The 19,718-nt window shown below is 41.2% G+C and overlaps 1 protein-coding gene across 2 annotated transcripts in view; it reads left to right on the forward strand.

The window, feature by feature from the left end:
• The window catches only part of TRAPPC8 (trafficking protein particle complex subunit 8), a 112,755-nt gene that overhangs the window by 51,298 nt on the left and 41,739 nt on the right, over positions 1–19,718 (forward strand). For both annotated transcript variants that reach the window (XM_075826308.1, XM_075826309.1), the window contains 8 exons: positions 1,231–1,339; positions 6,169–6,363; positions 7,663–7,823; positions 8,455–8,529; positions 9,094–9,220; positions 10,881–11,038; positions 12,477–12,919; positions 19,102–19,249. In XM_075826308.1, the coding sequence (XP_075682423.1) occupies positions 1,231–1,339; positions 6,169–6,363; positions 7,663–7,823; positions 8,455–8,529; positions 9,094–9,220; positions 10,881–11,038; positions 12,477–12,919; positions 19,102–19,249 (1,416 nt within the window). The remainder of the gene's footprint in view (positions 1–1,230; positions 1,340–6,168; positions 6,364–7,662; positions 7,824–8,454; positions 8,530–9,093; positions 9,221–10,880; positions 11,039–12,476; positions 12,920–19,101; positions 19,250–19,718) is intronic.

Below are 19,718 nucleotides of genomic sequence, written 5' to 3' on the forward strand. Positions count from 1 at the left end.
CATAAAGTGAAACATGTCAGATTTGAAAAATGAGGCTCTGTCAGGAAGGTCAAAAGTGGCTAAAGAGGGAAGGGGTTAAACATTAATTTCTGCAAATAAATTTTGTAAATTTCACCTCTACTTTGCTTTAATTCCTGTGAAAAGTCTAAAGGGTTAAGAAATTTTCTAAATGCTGTTTTGAATACTTTGAGGGGTGAAGTTTTTAAAATGGGGTGACTTTTTGGGGGTTTCTAATATATAAGGACCTCAAAGCCACTTCACAACTGAACTGGCCCCTGTAAAAATAGCCTTTTGAAATTTTCTTGAAAATGTGAGAAATTGCTGCTAAAGTTCAAAGCCTTGTAACGTCCTAGAAAAAGAAAAGGACGTTCAAAAAACGATGCCAATCTAATGTAGACATATGGGGGATGTTAATTGGCAAAAATTTTGTGTATTATAACTGCCTATCTTACAAGCAGATACATGTAAGTTGAGAAAAATGCAAATTTTTTCAATTTTCCGCTAAATTTTGGTGTTTTTCACAATTAAATACTGAACATATCGAGCAAATTTTGCCAGTAACATAAAGTCCAATGTGTCACGAGAAAACAATCTCAGAATCGCTTGGATAGGTAAAAGCATTCCAGAGTTATTACCACATAAAGTGAAATATGTCAGATTTGAAAAATGAGGCTCTGTCAGGAAGGTCAAAAGTGGCTAAAGAGGGAAGGGGTTAAGAGTTCGCATAAAAAATGTATCTACATAAAAAGTGAAGTAAAAATGTAAATAGATTGTAGTACGTATGTTGTACTGATCCTGAGAAGGAGCTGTCAGACATTTATGGCATATCCTCTGCCATAAGTGTCTAAGTTGGGAATACAGCTTTAATGCAGAGCCGTTTTACATGACTGGAATACCCCGTTAATACATTTATCTGATTTTAATTATGTTCAATACCAGAGGGAGCCAAATACACGGTCGTTTTTTTTTTGTTTTTTTTTCCCCCATAAAGTATTGTCCAGCCTGCAACAGCAGAAATAGTGTAGACAAGTGGTATTCACGTAAAGCAAGGTGTATGGGACTTCTGCCTACACGTCTTGTGGGCTCTATCCTATATTATTCACAGGTTTGATCCTTTATGTATGTTGCTGCAGTGTGTAGAAAAGAATATTGTATGAAGTTGTTCATTTATGTTCCCTTTACATCCTGTTGATTTCTGATTATAGTTATGTATTTTATCTTTTGCTTCAGAATGTATGTCAACAGTCTCCGGACAGTCCTTTGCCTCAGCTCCCATTACCTTATATCAATAGCTCAGAGACTCGCGTCTTCTTTGGTCATGATAGACGGCCAGCTGAAGGTCAGTATCCTTTTACGTTGCAATAAGCTTATATTGTCTCAAATCAATGCAAAATCCCTTCACAAAACACCAGCATTTCCTGAAATGGTTGTTCCTTAATCTCAGTAGCCCTTCTTGGGTATTTTATAGTATTAACTCATTTATATTTTTAGGTGTTTTTTCGTCCTTAGGGAAGACGTATACACACATGTATTTTGCTTCTCTTTATTTGTGGGGTTGTATGTTAACTTATCCAGACTCGCAAAAGGTTAACCAGTGTTCAGCCTAAGGGTATGTTCACACGGGCTATTTTCGGCTGTTTTTAGGGCCGTAAACAGTCGAAAGATTCATAGACTCTATAGAAAAAGAGCTCCAAAAATGGCCGTTAAAAACGAAGCGAAAAACGTGACTTTGAATAAAAAATGTCTGAAAATCAGGAGCTGTTTTCCCTTGAAAACAGCTCCGTATTTTCAGACGTTTGTGTGTGCACATACCCTAATAGCGGTGAAATCTGCGAATGTGTCTCACTACTTCGGATCTGTTACACAATGATTCGTCATGATAATGCTGTGGTAATAGCAAAGCTTTATTTCAGCCATTAGTTGTCACTTTTTTATAATTATCTCCACAATTGATGGTTAAAGAGGCTCTGTCAACAGATTCTCAAATCCCTATCTCCTATTGCATGTGATCAGCGTTGCAATGTAGATAACAGTAAAGTTTTTTTGTTTTTTTAAAAACGTTCATTTTTGGCCAAGTTATGAGCTATTTTATATATATATATATATATATATATATATGCAAATGAGCTTTGAAATGGACAACTGGGCGTTTTTTTTCGTTATGTCCAACTGGGCGTGTATTGTGTTTTTAACTGGGCGTGTTTACGTGTATGACGCTGACCAATCAGTGACCCGTCAGTGTCATACACTCCTCTACATTCATTTACAAAGCACATAGTGTTCTTACTAGAACGATGTGCAGCCACATACACAAGTGTCCTGATAATGAATACACGTGAAATCCAGCCTGGACGTCATGTGTATTCAGAATCCTGACCCTTCTGACTCTTTTCTTTGTGATTGCAGCAAGCCACTCGTAATCTCGCGAGATTACGAGGTAAACGAGATTTCGTTTCTCTTGCTGGAAATCTCAGAGAAAAGAGTCAGAAGTGTCAGGATTCTCCATACACATGACGTCCAGGCTGGATGGTCATGTGTATTCATTATCAGGACACTAGATTAACGTTAATCAAGTGTCCTGATAATGAATACACATGACCATCCAGCCTGGACGTCATGTGTATTGAGAATCCTGACACTTCTGACTCTTTTCTCTGAGATTTCCAGCAAGAGAAACGAAATCTCGTTTACCTCGTAATCTCGCGAGATTACGAGTGGCTTGCTGCGATCTCACAGAAAAGATTCAGAAGTGTCAGGATTCTGAGTACACATGACGTCCAGGCTGGATTTCATGTGTAGTCATTATCAGGACACTTGTGTATGTGGCTGCACATCGTTCTAGTAAGAACGCTGTGCTGCTTGTAAATGAATGGAGAGGAGTGTTATGATGCTGACTGGTCACGGATTGGTCAGCGTCATACACATAAACACGCCCAGTTAAAAACACAATACACGCCCAGTTGGACATAACGAAAAAAAAAACGCCCAGTTGTCCATTTCAAAGCTCATTTGCATATATATATAAAATAGCTCACAACTTGGCAAAAAATGAAAGTTTAAAAAAAACCAAAACTTTACTGTTATCTACATTGCAACGCCGATCACATGCAATAGGAGATAGGGGTTTCAGAATCTGGTGACAGAGCCTCTTTAAGCTGTCACTTTTGATTGTGACGTGACAGCTGATTGTTAGTCGTTGAGAAAATAGACATTGTAAAATGTCCTTTTTTATGCTACGAATGGAAATGTCCTTTTAAACCTTTCACTACCAAGAACATTTATAATGCATTGTGATTTTAAATGATTGCTGCAACTGGAATACAAGGGATGGCCCATAATCTTAGCCTTCAGAAGATACCAGAATCAGCTGCAGGTGCAATATTCGGGATGCAGCACTTAAATGTGAGGAGCAGGAATAATCTCTAATCTTTCCCCCTGTACAGCCTTCCGGTGACCCCTGGGGGATGATACAGAAGCTGTTGTCCATGTTATCACCCCTCCCTTCCCCCTACCATTCTGAGGGGATATGTTCCCTCTGTTTGTCACATTTATGGTCCAGTCACACATTGCGGTTAGAACCGCATCTAAAAATACGCATGCACATTTCCTGCAATGTGATGTGTTTTTTGATGTGATCGCAGTAAAAAACACAATCTAAAAACGCACCAAATCTCGGTAAAACCTAATTTTGGTTTTCCGTTGCGGTTCTAACTGCATCTCAACTGCATTGTGTGAATAGACCCCTAGGGTGGTTTCACACAGCGGGTTTTTTTTTTTGTGGCATTTTTCCCTGCTTTTTTTCTTTTGCCAAACCGCTGTGGCCAAGTGTAAGCTGAAGTCCATAGTGAAATATAAGACACACTACACATAATGCTTTTTTGTTTTTGCAGTTTTTCTGGCCTTTTGGTGCGTTTTTTTTTTTTTTTTGTTTATTTCAAACACCGCATGCTCTTAATTATAGAATTTTTTTCTGGTGTTTTTCCCATAGTCTTCTCTATAGGACTTAAAAACCAAAAACGAAAAAAGGAATGTTACAAAAAAATGGCGATGAATGTCCAGAGTTTTTTTTTTTTTAAAAGTTAAAAAAAAAACACAGAAAACAAGTGTGTGAAGGAGGCCTTATTCTTTATCTTCTAAAAAAGTGAGATGATGAGTAGTTTACCGTCGTCTGGATTGTAAGGACTTCTGTGGCATGCATGACCTCTGCACATCATAAACTTTTTTTGTTTTAGAATTTTGTGCGTCGAAGTCTCTGTTTGGGTCAAACTATTAGACACGCACACGACTTTTTATACATTTTTTAAAAATAAATAAATGTTCCGCTTAGATTCAACATGTGAATGAGTAAAAGTGCTGGTTAGTGTTTTCACAATGGGCCAGTTGTCTTATTTTATTATTATTGACTTGACTATGTTTGACAAAATAATTTTTTTTGTAGTGTGAGAAATCCGCATGAGTAAAGGATTTTTCCATGTAAAGCGTTTGATGTATATCCTTAAAGAGTCTCTGTCACCACATTATAAGTGCCCTATCTCCTACATAATGTGATCGGCGCTGGAATGTAGATAACAGTAGTTTTTTCAAAATAAAAACCATCATTTTTGAGCAAGTTATGAGCAATTTTAGATTTATGCTAATTAGTTTCTTAATAGAAAACGGGGCGTTTTTTTTACCTTTTTGGCCAAGTGGGCGTTGTACAGAGTGTATGACGCTGATCAATCAGTGACCAATCGGCGTCATACACTTCTCTCCATTCATGGCCATTTGTACTCGGCACAGCGTGATCATGAGAGATCACGCTGTGCTGTCACTTACTCACACATTAAAGGGAAGGTGTCATGATTTTTATTTTATTTTTATCATATTGCTTTTAATATAATAATTTTTATTTATTTGTGTTCTCATTTTTTAACTTTTTACTGTACTCATACTTTTACTTCTCTATGGGGGCTGCCATTTTTTTTTCATCTCTGTATGCGTCGATTACCGACACATACAGAGATGCTATATGGCACATACAACCCCATAGAGAATACGAACGGGAGCCGTTCCGTTCTCAGATTCGTGCGTCGTCTGTGTAGGAACGGCGCTTGCACCGCTCCCACACAGACCAAAACTAAGTTCGTTCGTAGAGAGAAATCCGGCACCATTTTCACGTGGACCGGAAGCCGCTGCCGGACTGTAAGATGACGACTTCTGGCCGCGGCTTCCGGCCACATGTTCAACGAAGCGAATGCGCAAGGAAGAGGAGCGTAGGCGGCAAGAACTGTGTTAGACCAGTGGAGGCGGCAGCAGGAGCAGGTAATTTATGTTCGTGTATGATGTGCGTATTATGTTTGTGTATGTTCATGTGTGATGCTGTCTGCTGAGCCCTGTATCTAATCCTCCTACCACTGAGCATTCGCTCAGATAATGGTGGCACACAGTGTAGGAGGTTTGAAGACATTCAAACCCCTCCTTCTATTGGCACTAGCCAGAAGAAGGGAGGGGGGATTGTGTGGGGACACTAGAGGAGAGTGTGTCCATCACAAATTTGCAGCATAAATCAATGGGGTTGCTTTACCACAGTGACCATGCTGCAATTTTGGGAACTGCTCCCTCTAGTGGCCAGCACATGGAAATGTTATAAATTAGAATCTAATTTTATAATATTTCCTGACTTGTGAAAAAATGAAAACCATGTGTAATCACTATATACTAATACTAAAAAATAAATAAATAATAATTTGTAGCGACACATTCCCTTTAATTTTACTGAAGTGTCTTGAGAGCGAATAGACATTGCCTCCAGCCAGGATGCTGGCGGTAAAGTTTGTGTGGGACTTAATCACAGCACAGCATGATTGCGCTGCGTGATTAAGTCCCATAAAAACTTTACCGAAGTGTTGGGAGTGTGAATACACATCTCGTCCTGGCTGGAGGCAATGTCTATTCACTCTCAAGACACTTCAGTAAAGTTAATGTGGGTGTATGTGACAGCACAGCGTGATCTCGCGAGATCACGCTGTGCAGTGATTGTAAAATTGCTCATAACTTGCTCAAAAAGGATGACCACTGTTCTCTACATTACAGCTCTGATCAGATTATGTAGGAGATAGGGCACTTGTAATCTGTTGACAGAGCCTCTTTAAATGTAATCCTAATTTTTTTTTCTCTTTTTAAATAAAGGTGAAAAGCAAGCAGCAACCCATGTCAGTCTAGACCAAGAGTATGACGGCGATTCTTCTCAACAGTGGAGGGAGCTGGAAGAGCAAGTGGTAGCCGTAGTTAATAGAGGTGTCCTTCCTGCCAACTTTCAGCCAACACAGTATTGTTTAAGCAGCAATTCCGATAACTCCAAATTTCCTTTTGCTGTTGCACAAGGTAATGTACAAACTACACATACAAAAATAAAATTCTAAATTTAGAACATGTTATGTGATGCATAACTTACTTTGTGGTGCCTAAGAAAAGAATAAAGAATTGTGAATCTCTTCGAGTAGGACACTTAAAGGGCTTGTTCGGTTTAGAGTAATCCATTTTCAAATAAACTATTTTGGAATTCTGAATAAGCATCCTCATCTATTAGCCAGAGCAGAGAGTTGCTACAAAGAGTCTGACGCTGGAGGACTCAGCATGTCTATGCATTTCATTGACAGCACATTTATTTCAATGGTTTCTCAGTTTTCTCTGAGCTAGTGGGTGTAGCCGAACTGCTATCATGTCTTCTATACACATAGAGAAAAGAAGAATCTCGCTCTATATCTATCGCATATATAGACGAAGAAGCAACATGGAGGACGTTATGCAGCAGTAAAGAACAGTGTATCTTTGAATCCAACCTTGCGGTTAGATATAACACTTACTAGAAACAGCAGTAGCGTTTGTGTATCTCTCTGCCTCTCTCACACTGCTCCCTCCTCCCCTCTCCATAGACTCCTATGGGCAGCTGTAACCTGAACCCTCAGTAAGCTTATAGTAGCAGTAAATTAAGTCAGTGAAGAGTTATGAGGGGGGAAGCCTGATAAGTAGAGGCATTTTTCTCTAAGATAAATTACAAAGTTTCTTATATTTGCTTGTACTATTGCTTTATGCAAAGTTTGTTGAGAAGTTAGTGACCATTTATAAGGAAAGAACTTTATTTGAATACAAACATAAGAATAGGTATAAACATGATACAACTACTCAAAAAGTACTGCAATAATGTTATATATTAGTATCCTCTATTGTGGTAGTGCCATCGTATTTTGATTGTTGGCCAGGGAATATATTTGCTTAACATCTGTAATAGCCTTTCTATTGGCTCCGTACACCGCTACATTCGTTTCTGGAAAAATCTGAACAGAAACGAAGAGGCTCAGAGCTCACACGAGCGCTTCTTCCGCTTCGTTTTAGTGATAGGTGGGGGTCTCAGTGCTCGGACCCCCACCAATCAAAACTTTTGACATATCACTATGACATGTCAGAAGTTGTAAAGTTTAGTTACTTTAACGGTCAAGGTTTAACATGTTTTGTGTAGTTCATCTTGCTTTCCCCATAAAAATATTACATAGTGTTTATTTTCTGTTATTAATCCACTTGTACTGTATTAGTGACGGTTTTTATTTTTCATGTGCAAAACTTTACGGTCTCCTTTTTTTATAATTTTTAATAGGCTAATAAAGCTTATTCCTGTTTTAACAGAACCAGTAACAGTAGAGGTGTCCTTTAAAAACCCTCTAAAAGTTCCACTTTTATTGACTGACTTATCCCTCCTGTGGAAATTTCAACCGAAGGATTTTAGTCCAAAGCAAAATGAAGAACTGAAGGAACCAATCAGCAATGAAAAGGATCTGCTCTCAAAGGTCTTACTTTCTTCAGACCACTTTAGAATATCTGTATCACCTGTCTTGTTACATTTTATTGAGTTCATGAGGATCATACAGTAGAAAGAACCATCTTCACCTTTCCCCTTTGCCATTTAATATTCGTTTCCTGACCTATATAATTTAGTGAAGTGCAAACAGAAAATGTTCCTTGTAAAGGGGTAGTTTCGCCACAAAAACCCCTTTCCACATGGCTTTTTTTAAGGGCATGTGCACATCATAGAGGGGAATCCTCCGCTCGAGACCCCCATGTGTTTGCCAGTGCAGAGAACTGCTAAGAAAGAGCATCTTACACTGGTAGAGACCTGGCCTGTCCGTGTGTTACGTAGTCGGCCGTGCATTTGAGTGGCTGGCATGTAATGCTACGTTTTCCCTGCAGCTGCTGAAATGTATGGCAAGCTCAGCTGTTTACCAGTGGTTTCTGAAGCTTGACCCGTAGCAATCAGCTAATCGTTGGGTCAACCTCAATTAAAAAAAGTGTTTATATAGTCTGCTACATTTGTAAACGATGGTAAGCACAAGATCTAAAGTGTGCTCTGGTAATGCAATGCATTTGGAATATGAAATCCTACTCTGAATATGTGATACTAAATTATTTTTATATGGTTAGGGGAAAAGTTTCAGCGACATAATTGGCACAGAAGAAATCAATGAGTTTTTACTCAACAATGAAGAAACAAAAATTGTAAGTAAACTGGTCAATTTTTTTCATATCAATTTCAGGATTTTTTTTTTTCTCATAGTAAATGAGTTTTTCAATGAGTTCAGTAAATGCTTGTTTGGAGCAAAAAAAAAGTGTAAACCTTTGTACTTTCTTATTTATAAGTTGATTGGTTAAAGGGGTCGTCCACCGGATAAGTCAACAGTATATGATCGTGGGGGGGGGGACGCCGCACCGCACCGATCAGCTGCTCCTGCTTCCTCCGGGCGCCGGATGTCTATGCCGGAAGCAGATGGCTCTGGTCACGGAATAGCGGCCGAGCTGCAGTACTGCAGCTCTCCTCCTGTTCAAGTGAATAGGAGTAGAGCTGCAGTTCTGCAACACGGCTGCAATACAGTGTACGGAGCCAACTGCATCCAGCTCCATGCATTGCATACTGTGTAATGACATCCGGCTGCATGCGGGCACCGTAACAGCTGATCGGTGGGTGTACCGGGTGTCAGACCCCCACAAATCATATACGATTTGGTGGATCGGTCATCAGCTTTTAATAGTTGAACTTTTGTCTTACTTTTTTGTTAATCACAGGCAAGATTAAAGCTATTTCCACATCAAGCAGGGGAGTTGCACATTCTTGGTATAGTCTATAATCTTAGCACAATTCAGAGTGCCAACAGCCTCGATGGAGTCGCTCCACCCAATAATGTACCAACAGGTAAGATCATTGTATGTTTTAATTCTGATCTAATGTTACTTCATTACCGTATTGTGTAATATTGTGTGACTGTGTAATATTGGGGTATGTACGAATATTATAAGTGCAAAATTTGTAATTTTTTTTTTTAAACAAGGCTATTCCTCATCCAAGTAAGCAGAGCATTAAAATCTTTTAAAACTATTCCCTAGAATTGAAGTTTAGGCTTCGTTCACATCTGTGCTAGGGCCCCATTCCGTCGGTGCGGAGCCCTGACAGACACAAACGGAAACGGCTATTGATGCCGTCAAAACGATGAAAGATAATGCCACACAGCCCTCTGTAGATAATGCCACACACTGCCCTCTGTAGATAATGCCACACACTGCCCCCTTCGAGGTAGCGCCACACACTGCCCCCTTCGAGGTAGCGCCACACACTGCCCCCTTCGAGGTAGCGCCACACACTGCCCCCTTTGAGGTAGCGCCACACACTGCCCCCTTCGAGGTAGCGCCACACACTGCCCCCTTCGAGGTAGCGCCACACACTGCCCCCTTCGAGGTAGCGCCACACACTGCCCCCTTCGAGGTAGCGCCACACACTGCCCCCTTCGAGGTAGCGCCACACACTGCCCCCTTCGAGGTAGCGCCACACACTGCCCCCTTCGAGGTAGCGCCACACACTGCCCCCTTCGAGGTAGCGCCACACACTGCCCCCTTCGAGGTAGCGCCACACACTGCCCCCTTCGAGGTAGCGCCACACACTGCCCCCTTCGAGGTAGCGCCACACACTGGTGGACAGTGGCGTCAGGGACTTCTCCTGGAGCAGTCCCCTGCTACTGAAGCGGAATCCCTGGCCACAGCGGTCCTTGATTCCGCTCCATGAAAAGTCACTGTCCATACTGTAACGTCAGGGACTTCTCCTGGAGCGGAATCACCGGCCACAGCTATGTCAGGGATGGCTGTGACGGGTAGTTCCGCTCCAGGAAAAGTCCCTGACTCCATTGTCCACATATGGACAGTGACGTCAGAGACTACTCCTGGAGCGGTTCCCTGCTACTGAAGCGGAATCCCCAGCCAAAGCGGCCCGTGATTGCGCTCCAGGAGAAGTCACTGTCCATATAGTGACGTCAGGGACTTCTACAGGGAGCAAAAACAATCTCCTCCTCCTCCACACATGCACTTCGCACTGTGAGGAGAAGAGAACGAGCGGCAGAAAGCACGGCCATCACTTGGATCACATCCAAGTGACAGCCGTGTTTTACACGGCCCCATAGACTTCTATGGGAGCCGAGTGGCCGGAAGACCGTCCCAAATGAGGGCACGCTCCATTCTTTGAAAGCCCGGTTTACCGGGCCATCAAAAAATCGGCCGTGTGAATAGCCCCACTTGGGGGTCATATGTTCCTAATGCGGCTGTGTGACAACAGTTCAAAAAACGACCGTCGCACGGCCGAGAATCCCTGTCGTGTGAATGGGGCCTTAGGAGTAGCAGAAACCTACCTGATTGTAAATGTTCCTTATAGGCCAAGTTCACACATTGCAGTTTGCAGACCAAGTTTACACTTTATCACAATGAATAGTGTGAACACTGCCTTATAGTTTTTAAGACTATTGTTTTACTATTCTGTGTGTTTCTTGCAGTACAATTACTATAAGGTTTATCTGTTGTATTTACTTTAGGAAAATTCATATCTAATGGAATGTCAGTCAGAGGACGACATGATTTGGAGATACAAGGCCCTCGACTTAATGGTACAAAAGAAGAGAAAACCTCTATTCAGTATGGACCTGACCGTCGTTTAGACCCAATTATCACCCCACAAATGCCTTTACTGGAGGTAAACTTTTCAAGCAATTCTTGAAAACATTGTTATCAAGTGTAGAAGTCAAGTTCTATTTAACTGGTTCAGACCGCCAGCTGTGTATATACGTCCGGCGGTCGGGGTCTTTAAAGCCCACGACATAGAGTATTAACTGTGTAGGTTTTAGCTTGCTGCCCGAGCGATTGGGCAGCTGAATGTCGGGTCCTCGGCAGTCACTGACTCCCGGGGACCCAGAGGAATAGATAGGAGCAGCTTTCGCTGCTTCTGTCTTCTCTGATTCCTTCTGCACAGCACTCAATGACCACTGTGTATATGAATAGAAGCAGCGCCGCCGCCTCTATTGTTCCCAGTGATCATGTGACTGGTCACATGATCGCAGGGTGCCGTTAGTGGCAGGCTGCTGCTGGGTCTTACTAAACCCAGCACAGCCCTATTAGTGACAATAGTCACTATAAGAGGGCTGATTTCCCCTGATTTTATACCATGTTTTTCCACTGTAACTGTGGCTGCACAGCGAACGACTACCACAAATAAAAGGTATATTTTAGGCTAAAACTATATGACCAGAAAAAAATGGCTAAAAAGTAAAAAAGCATATTTTTTTACTATAATTTTCAAACTTTAAGCCTAGCAATTCTAAAATAGAAAAAAGGATGTATATAAAAATGTTTAAAAAAAAAAGAAACCTGCATTGTCTACGAAAAAAAAACATATTAAAAATCAGGTCACTAGCCCAACAAATAAAAACGTTTAACTGTGTGCGAAAAATGGCTAAACGGCGTCTGGTCCTGAAGGCTCAAAATATTCTAGAGCATCTCTTCTTAGAACTCTACGTTGTGCCATTACTCTGTTATTCCTCCTACAAATTTATGAATATCTTGACAAATGAGTGTCACTACACAGTCTGACAATGTCCTATCAGTGGAATGGTAAAACCCAGTTGTAAATTTTATACATTTCTAGGAGGAATAACAGAGGCACATTTAGAGTTCTAAGAAAAGATGCTCCAGAATTTGATTTAATGGGGAATACAACTATTCACTAAAACAGACATGTCAGTCGAGATGATAGGTCTAAGGACAGTGCTACCTAAAGAGGACTTTTTTTCCACACGGTGCTTTTTTAGTGTACCTGTCCTTAGAACGGTTACCCTGGATGTAGAAAATTCCCTGCTTACAGTCCTTTCGGTTCCCCTGACATGTCTGTATTAGTAAATGCTTGTATCTCCTATTAAATAAATAACACTGGATCACTTTTTCTTAAACCTCTCCAAAAATGACTGCAACCCATTTTAATTGTGTAACTGGATTAAATTGTTGTAGGGAAATTAAATTGTTGCAATAGCTTTATCCTTTGTGTCACTGAACTGATGTGAATCAGTAAAGAAAATACTGTATTACATATTATTGCTCTATTAAGTGAAAATAATTGTCCTTATTTCTTACACTGACAGGTGTTCTTTATAAATTTTCCCACCGGACTGTTATGTGGAGAAATCAGAAAAGCTCATGTTGAATTTGTGAATGTAAGCAAAAGCCCCCTGACCGGGCTCAAAGTTGTGTCCAAGAGACCAGAGTTCTTTACGTTTGGCAGCAATACAGCAGTACTGACACCACTAAGTCCTGCAGCGTCCATGAACTGCAGTGCCTATAAAACGGTTATTACAGATTCTACCTCTGGGTGCTCTGCGCTGACTTCATCTGTTACTCCAATAGACTTTGGTTTTGGTGGTAGAAATCAGCCAGAGGTTGTAGATATTCCACTCACAGACTCTGTTTTAGCTCCTGGTGCATCAGTGCAGCTCCCACTTTGGCTACGAGGACCCGATGAAGAAGGAGTTCACGAGATAAACTTTTTGTTCTACTATGAAAGCACAGAAAAGCAGTCACCGATGCGGTAGGTTTCTCTTCCATCATCGTTAAAGAGGTTGTCGAAATTAGAAATAAACAAGGATCCGCTGTGTCGGCTTTTGCAGCTCACCCTCACCCTCCTCTAAGTAAATAGGTCTGAACTACAATACCAGACACTGAAAAGAAAAGGATCTGCTCTGTTTATAGGCGACCTGACCAACCCCTTTTAACCCTTCCCGACATTTGACGTACATGTACGTCATGGAAAGCATTGACTTCCCGCAAAATGCCGTACATGTACGTCAAATGTTTGGCACCGGCTCAGAAACTGAGTCGGTGCCATCATCACCGGATCTCAGCTGTATCTTACAGCTGACATCCGACTGTAACGGCGGGGACCGAAATTAGCTTCGATCCCCGCCATTAACCCCTTAAGTGCAGCGCTCAAACGCGATCGCTGCACTTAAGGTGTTTGCAGCTCATCGGAGCCCCAGCAATGAAATTGCCGGGGTTCCGGTGGCTACAATGGCAACCGGAGGCCTAATACTGGCCTCCCGGTCTGCCTAGCACCGAAGCCGGTCAAGATCCGCCCGGCGGCGGAGCCTGATCGGCTTCCGTAGCTGCCGGCAAGATGGCGCCGGGTCAGGAGCTGATCCGGCGTCATCAGCGGTGGATGTCAGCTGTACTGTACAGCTGACATCCACCTGTAACGGCAGGAACCGGAGCTAGCTCCGATCCCTGCCATTAACCCCTTCGATGCAGCAATCGAAAGCGATTGCTGCATCGTAGCGGTTACTAGCAGATCGCCAGCCCTGACAGGCAATCGGGACTGGCAACTGCTGTTATGGCAACAGGAGACACAATGGTCTCCTGCTCTGCCATTACGGAAGCCTATTAGGCCCCGCCGAGAGGCGAAGCCTAATCGGCTTGCTGTCAGTGAATGACTGACAGATCTAATACATTGCACTACATAGGTAGTGCAATGTATTAGAAAAAAAAAAATCTGACCGTTGGACCTTCAAGTCCCCTAGTGGGACTTGAAGAAAAGTGTAAAAAAAGTATAAAAAAGTGCAAAAAATAAAAGTTTGAAAACAATAAAAGTTTCAAGTAATCAAATAAAACACAATCCCCCTTTTACTCTTATCAAGTCCTTTATTATTGAAAAATAATAATAAACCATATGTATTTGGTATCGCCACGACCGTAACGACCTGAGGTATCAAAATATTGTATTTATTGCACGCGGTGAACAGCGTAAAAAAAACCGTAAAAAACGTTACCAGAGTTTCTGTTTTTTTAGTCACTTTGCCCTACAAATATTAGAATAAAAAGTGATCAAAAAGTCGCACGTATCCAAAAATGGTACCTATAAAAACTATAGCTCGTCCCGCAAAAAACAAGCCCTCATGCACCTCCGTCGACAAAAAAAATTAAAACGTTATGGTTCTCACAACTTTGCGACAGAAAAAAAATACATTCTTTTTACAAAAGTAATTTTATTGTGAAAAAAGTTGTAAAACATAAAAAAATGCTATAAATTAGGTATCGCCAGAATCGTACTGACCCACAGAATAAAGTTAACATGTAGTTTATAACGCATGGTGAACGCTGTATAAAAAAAACGAAAAAAGCTGTGCCAGAATTTATTTTTTTTGTTTACCTAGCATCCCAAAAAATAGGATAAAAGGTGATCAAAAAGTCACATGTACCCCAAAATGGTACCAATAATAACTACAGCTCATCCCGCAACAAACCAGCCCTCATACCGCTACGTCTATGAAAAATAAAATTAGTTATGGCTCCAATAAGTCAGGAAATAAAAAAATATGCAGTTGTGCCCGAGGGGAACATTTCTTCTGTTTGAAGAGGCGATTTATCAAGGACCTAAAATTAGGGAACCAGGAAAGGGAGGGCCCAAACATATCCGCTGGAAGCGACGGTGCCCGTATTATACCAGGACAACACTTTCCCAGCAAAATTCCTCAAACTACAAACGTGCAGAGTGTGGACCAAAAGGGGGATAAGAAATTACACCATTTATCAGTGCGACACTGGCCTGTGCGGAAAGGATTGCTTCACAGCGTAACACACATCTATGGATTATTAATTTTTTTTCATACCACCTGACTATGCCCCTTATATACTCCGCCCCGCTTACATGTACCCCCACTTTATAAAACACCAGCAATACTCAAACAAATTTAGTACCAAGCAAAATCCGCTCTCCAAAAGCCAAATGGTGCTCCCTCGGCTCTGAACCGTACAGCGTGCCCAAACAGCAGTTTCCTTCAACATATATGGCATCGTCATACCCGGGAGAACCCTTTAAACAATTTTTGGGGTGTGTGTCTCCAGTGTCATAAGCTTGGCATGACATATTTGCCACTGAATGGCATATCTAGGGAAAAATATAAATTTTTAATTTGCACCATCCGCAGTGCATTCATTTATGGAAAAGACCTGTTGAGTGAAAATGCTCACTACACCTCTTAATAAATGCCTTGAGGGGTGCAGTTTCCATAATGGGGTCACTTCTCAGGGGTTTCTTTTTATTATTTCACATCTGAGCCTCTGCTATTGTGAACCAATACTTTGTAAATCGCCAAATTAGGCCTCCACTCCGCATGGTACTCTTCACTCCTGAGCCCTGTCATATGTCCAGGCAAAAGATTAGGGCCACATGTAGGGTGTTTCTAAAACCGGGAAACACCGCATAATAATTAGAGGGCTGTCTTGTTATGGTGGCACAAGCCGGGCACCACATATTGGCATATCTATGGAAGAAAATCCCATTTTCACTCTGCAACATCGAGTGAACACTAATTTCTACTAAACACCTGCAGGGTTAAAATGCTTACTACACCCCTTGGTAAATGCATTGAGGGGTGTCGTTTCCAAAATGGGGTCACTTCTGGGGGGTTTCCACTGTTTTGGGCCCACAGGCGCCCAGAAACCAATCCAGCAACATCTGCACTCCAAATGGCGGTCCTTTCCTTCTGAGCCCTGCCGTTTGCCCAAACAGCAGTTTATGACCACATATGGGGTATTGCCGTACTCGGGAGAAATTGCTTTACAAATTTTGGGTTCTTTTTTTCCTTTATTTGTTGAGAAAATGAAAAAATTTGCGCTAAAGCTACGTCTTATTGAAGAAAAAGGACTGTTTTTATTTTCACTGCCCAATTCTAATAAATTCTATGAAACGTCTGTGGGGTCAAAATGCTTACTACACCCCTAGATGAATTCCTCAAGAGGTGTAGTTTCCTAAATGGAGTCCCTTTTTGGGCGTTTTCATTGTTTTGTCCCCTCAGGGGCTTTGCAAATGTGACCTGGCCTCCGCAAATCATTCCTGCTAAATGTGATCTCAAAAAGCCAAATGGCGCTGTTTCCCTTCTAAGCCCTGCCGTGTGTCCAAACAGCCGTTTATTACCACATGTGGGGTATTGTTTTACTCGGGAGAAATTGCTTTACAAATTTTGTGGTGCTTTTTCTCCTTCAGTCCTTCTGGAAATGAGAAAAAATTAGCTAAACCTAGATTTTTTTTGAAAAAATGTAGATTATTATTTTCAGGGCCTACTTCCAATATTTTCTGCAAAAAAACTGTGGGGTCAAATCGCTCACTATACCCCTAGATAATTTCCTCAATGGGTGTAGTCTCCAAAATGCTAATTTTTGCAATTTTTCACTATATTTTCGTGTTTTTCACAATTAAATACTGAATGTATCGACCAAATTTTACCACTATCTTAAAGTCAAATGTGTTACGAGAAAATCTCAGAATCGCCCGGATAGGTGAAAGCATTTCAACGTTATTACCACATAAAGTGAAACATGTCAGATTTGAAAAATGAGGCTCTGTCAGGAAGGTCAAAAGTGGCTAAAGAGGGAAGGGGTTAATATCAGAAACCACTCTCCCTCCTAGGCAGATTATTAAAGCAGTCCACGTATGTAGGACAATATATTGGCTCCAAGCCAAAAGTGTGAATAAGAAATGGATCAAAATATTGCCTTATTTGCTTCATTCACATGAAATGCTGAAAGATCTTACTACATGGCCCACTGCAATTCAGTTATAATGATGGGACCTCTGTGTACAGATCTGTTTACACACACATATCAATACAGCACACTATATATATATATATATATATATATATATATATATATATTCACCACATTCTTAGATTAAAGTGTAGCTAAACGTTTGACAAACTACTGACATGTCAGTGTCATGTCAAAAGTTTGGATTGGTGGGGGTCCGAGAACTGAGACCCCCTACTAATCGCTAAAACGAACCTTCTGAAGCACTCGTGTGAGCGCTCAGCCGCTTCGTTTCAGTTCGGCTTTTTCCGGAAATCAATGTATCGGTGTATGGACTCAATAGAAAATCTATGAGCCCGTACTCTGATACATCGGCAATTCCAGCGATTGGTGGGGGTCTCCGTACTCGGACCCCCACCAATCCAAACTTCTGACATGTCCTTATCACATGTCAGAAGTTTGTCAAAAGTTTAGCTACACTTTAATGGATGTTTCTTTGAAAATAAACACAAAACATGCATTCTGTAATATATTTAAAATCTATATCAAAATGATTTAATGGTCACTAGTATCATGAATTCATTCACACATTGGGATGAGTGGATTACAGCCAGATCCTGCAATATGTAATGCTCTAGCAGGATTGGGAGCAAAGCAGCTACTAATCTCCCGATTCTACCGAGATGGATATCCAACTATGTTGCAGGATATTTGTATATATGGCCCTAGTCGATAACAAGGACAAATAGTCAACATGCGCAAATAAGGATAAAAGCAGAAGTTAGTCGTCCACCATAAATGTAAACTCTTCCACGGACAAAGTGAAACCACAGGGGGTTAAAGACAAGAAGCTGGGCTAAACAACTCAAGAGTATAAGTGACACTGAAAACACAGAGGGGCAGAAGTCCACAGGAGTAAGATGCGCCGCTTAATACATTTATATCCTCTTCTGCTGTCCGTACTATGAACTGGCGTAGATTTCTGCTATAATTTGCACCAGTTTCTGGCGTAAATTATAGTGAATACGTTGCAAATTATGGTGCCGATATGGCATGCGCTATAATTTGCTACTTGTGAACACCACTAAAGTGGCGTAATTCTTTGAGTGAATGACCCCCGTGTGGTTTCCTTTTGTCATACGCTGGGCCGATATGCTTTGGCATACCTTTTTTTTTTTTTTTTGCGGTATGGAACAGTGTAGTAGACAACGCTAGTCTACATAGAGGCTTTGAGTAAAAAAAATAGTATACTGTGCATTTTTTAAATATATATATTTTTTTATGGTTTTATACTTTTGACACATACCTCTGACAGAAGGCTCCGATGCAATGTAAACAGAGCGCTATAGGTGGTGTCCCATCTGGACCACCGATTCCATAATATCAAAAAGGAGGCACCCTCTTTAAATCAGAGTACAAGAGCTGGTGCAAAGAGCAGCTCCCACCATTGCGGACCCCGGGTAGCAGAACAGCGGAGATCGATTGTTCACTGGTACGAAGTATTTGTACAGATGGAAAAATACCTTAATGTTGTGAATATTTCACGTGGCTTCTAAATACAGACCTTTTCTTAAAAGCACACACAGGTTTCATGTCAAAAGGCTTCTCGGAGTAGTCAGATTGAAATTGTTTGGGTTTTAAATCATGATAGACCATAGACTTATAAGTAGATGCAATGGACGATAGTGGTTTACATACAACGAAACACATTTTACATTTACTCACTTGTACATCTGCCATCCTGCTGCTTTACAACGTAATAGTGGGGGAGATTTATTAATTCTGTCCTAATTTTAGACCAGATTAAACTAGACCGGATAGGCAGAAACTCTGCCAAATTTATCACAGTGGTGCATTCTGTATGATAAATTTGGCGCATTTCGCTAGACGTGTTACACTTCACTTCCTTATGCCAACTCATGGCTGGCGTACTTGACAGCCATAGTTTGGGCCAAAAAAGGGGCGAATGGCGTAAAAAAATGTTTTGTTTTTTTTAATGTATTAGCCAAGGAGCAAAAAGTGTCTAAACAGAATGCACCAGAATTCTGACACAAATAGTGTACATGTTGTGAGGCCAATTCATTGTGGATTGTAAATCTCCCCATGTGAACTTGCGTGCCAATATATTTGCAGCAACGTACGGTGCGTGCATTAACGATCTTGTTTTGTTATGATTTTTTTATTCTTCAGCCACAGAGTGTTAAGACACACTGCAGTTATTTGTACCAGCAAGTCTTTGAATGTCCGGGCTACCGTCTCCAGAAGCAATGCACTAGAAGACGAAGAACGCAGAGGGGGAAACATGCTTGCGTTTGTGGATGTAGAAAACATGAACACGGTAAGTTGCCTGAAATGTTGGTGAACGTTTACTCAGGCGCAGACTGAATATAGGCTACAATGTTAAGTGTGGATGTTTACCTTGAAGCCCAAACACATTGTGAGAAAAGATGTAGCTCTGGGAGAGGAACAATTTACCATTGCTTTAGCTTTTCCTTCGTGGGACGGCCACAGATTTAAAGGTAACGTGTCATGTGGGACATGCCATTCTGATCTGCGAGCTGCACGTTCTATAGTACGAGCTGAACACATAATATATAGCTTTGTGCAAAATGACTCCGTGTAGCTTGTCATTTCTCATTTAAGTTCCTGCTCAATCCGGGCTTAGAAAGTCAGTGGTCAGTCCTACTCTGTTATTAACAACCTTCCCTCCATGAGTGTGCATGCAGAGATAGCTGTCAATCGCTGAGTAGGACCGGCCTTGTCAACATAATAGGTTCCCTTTAACCCCTTAGTGACCAGGCCTGAAA

Source organism: Rhinoderma darwinii, chromosome 5 (genome assembly GCF_050947455.1).
Source record: "Rhinoderma darwinii isolate aRhiDar2 chromosome 5, aRhiDar2.hap1, whole genome shotgun sequence".
NCBI classification, from domain to species: Eukaryota; Metazoa; Chordata; class Amphibia; order Anura; family Rhinodermatidae; genus Rhinoderma; species Rhinoderma darwinii.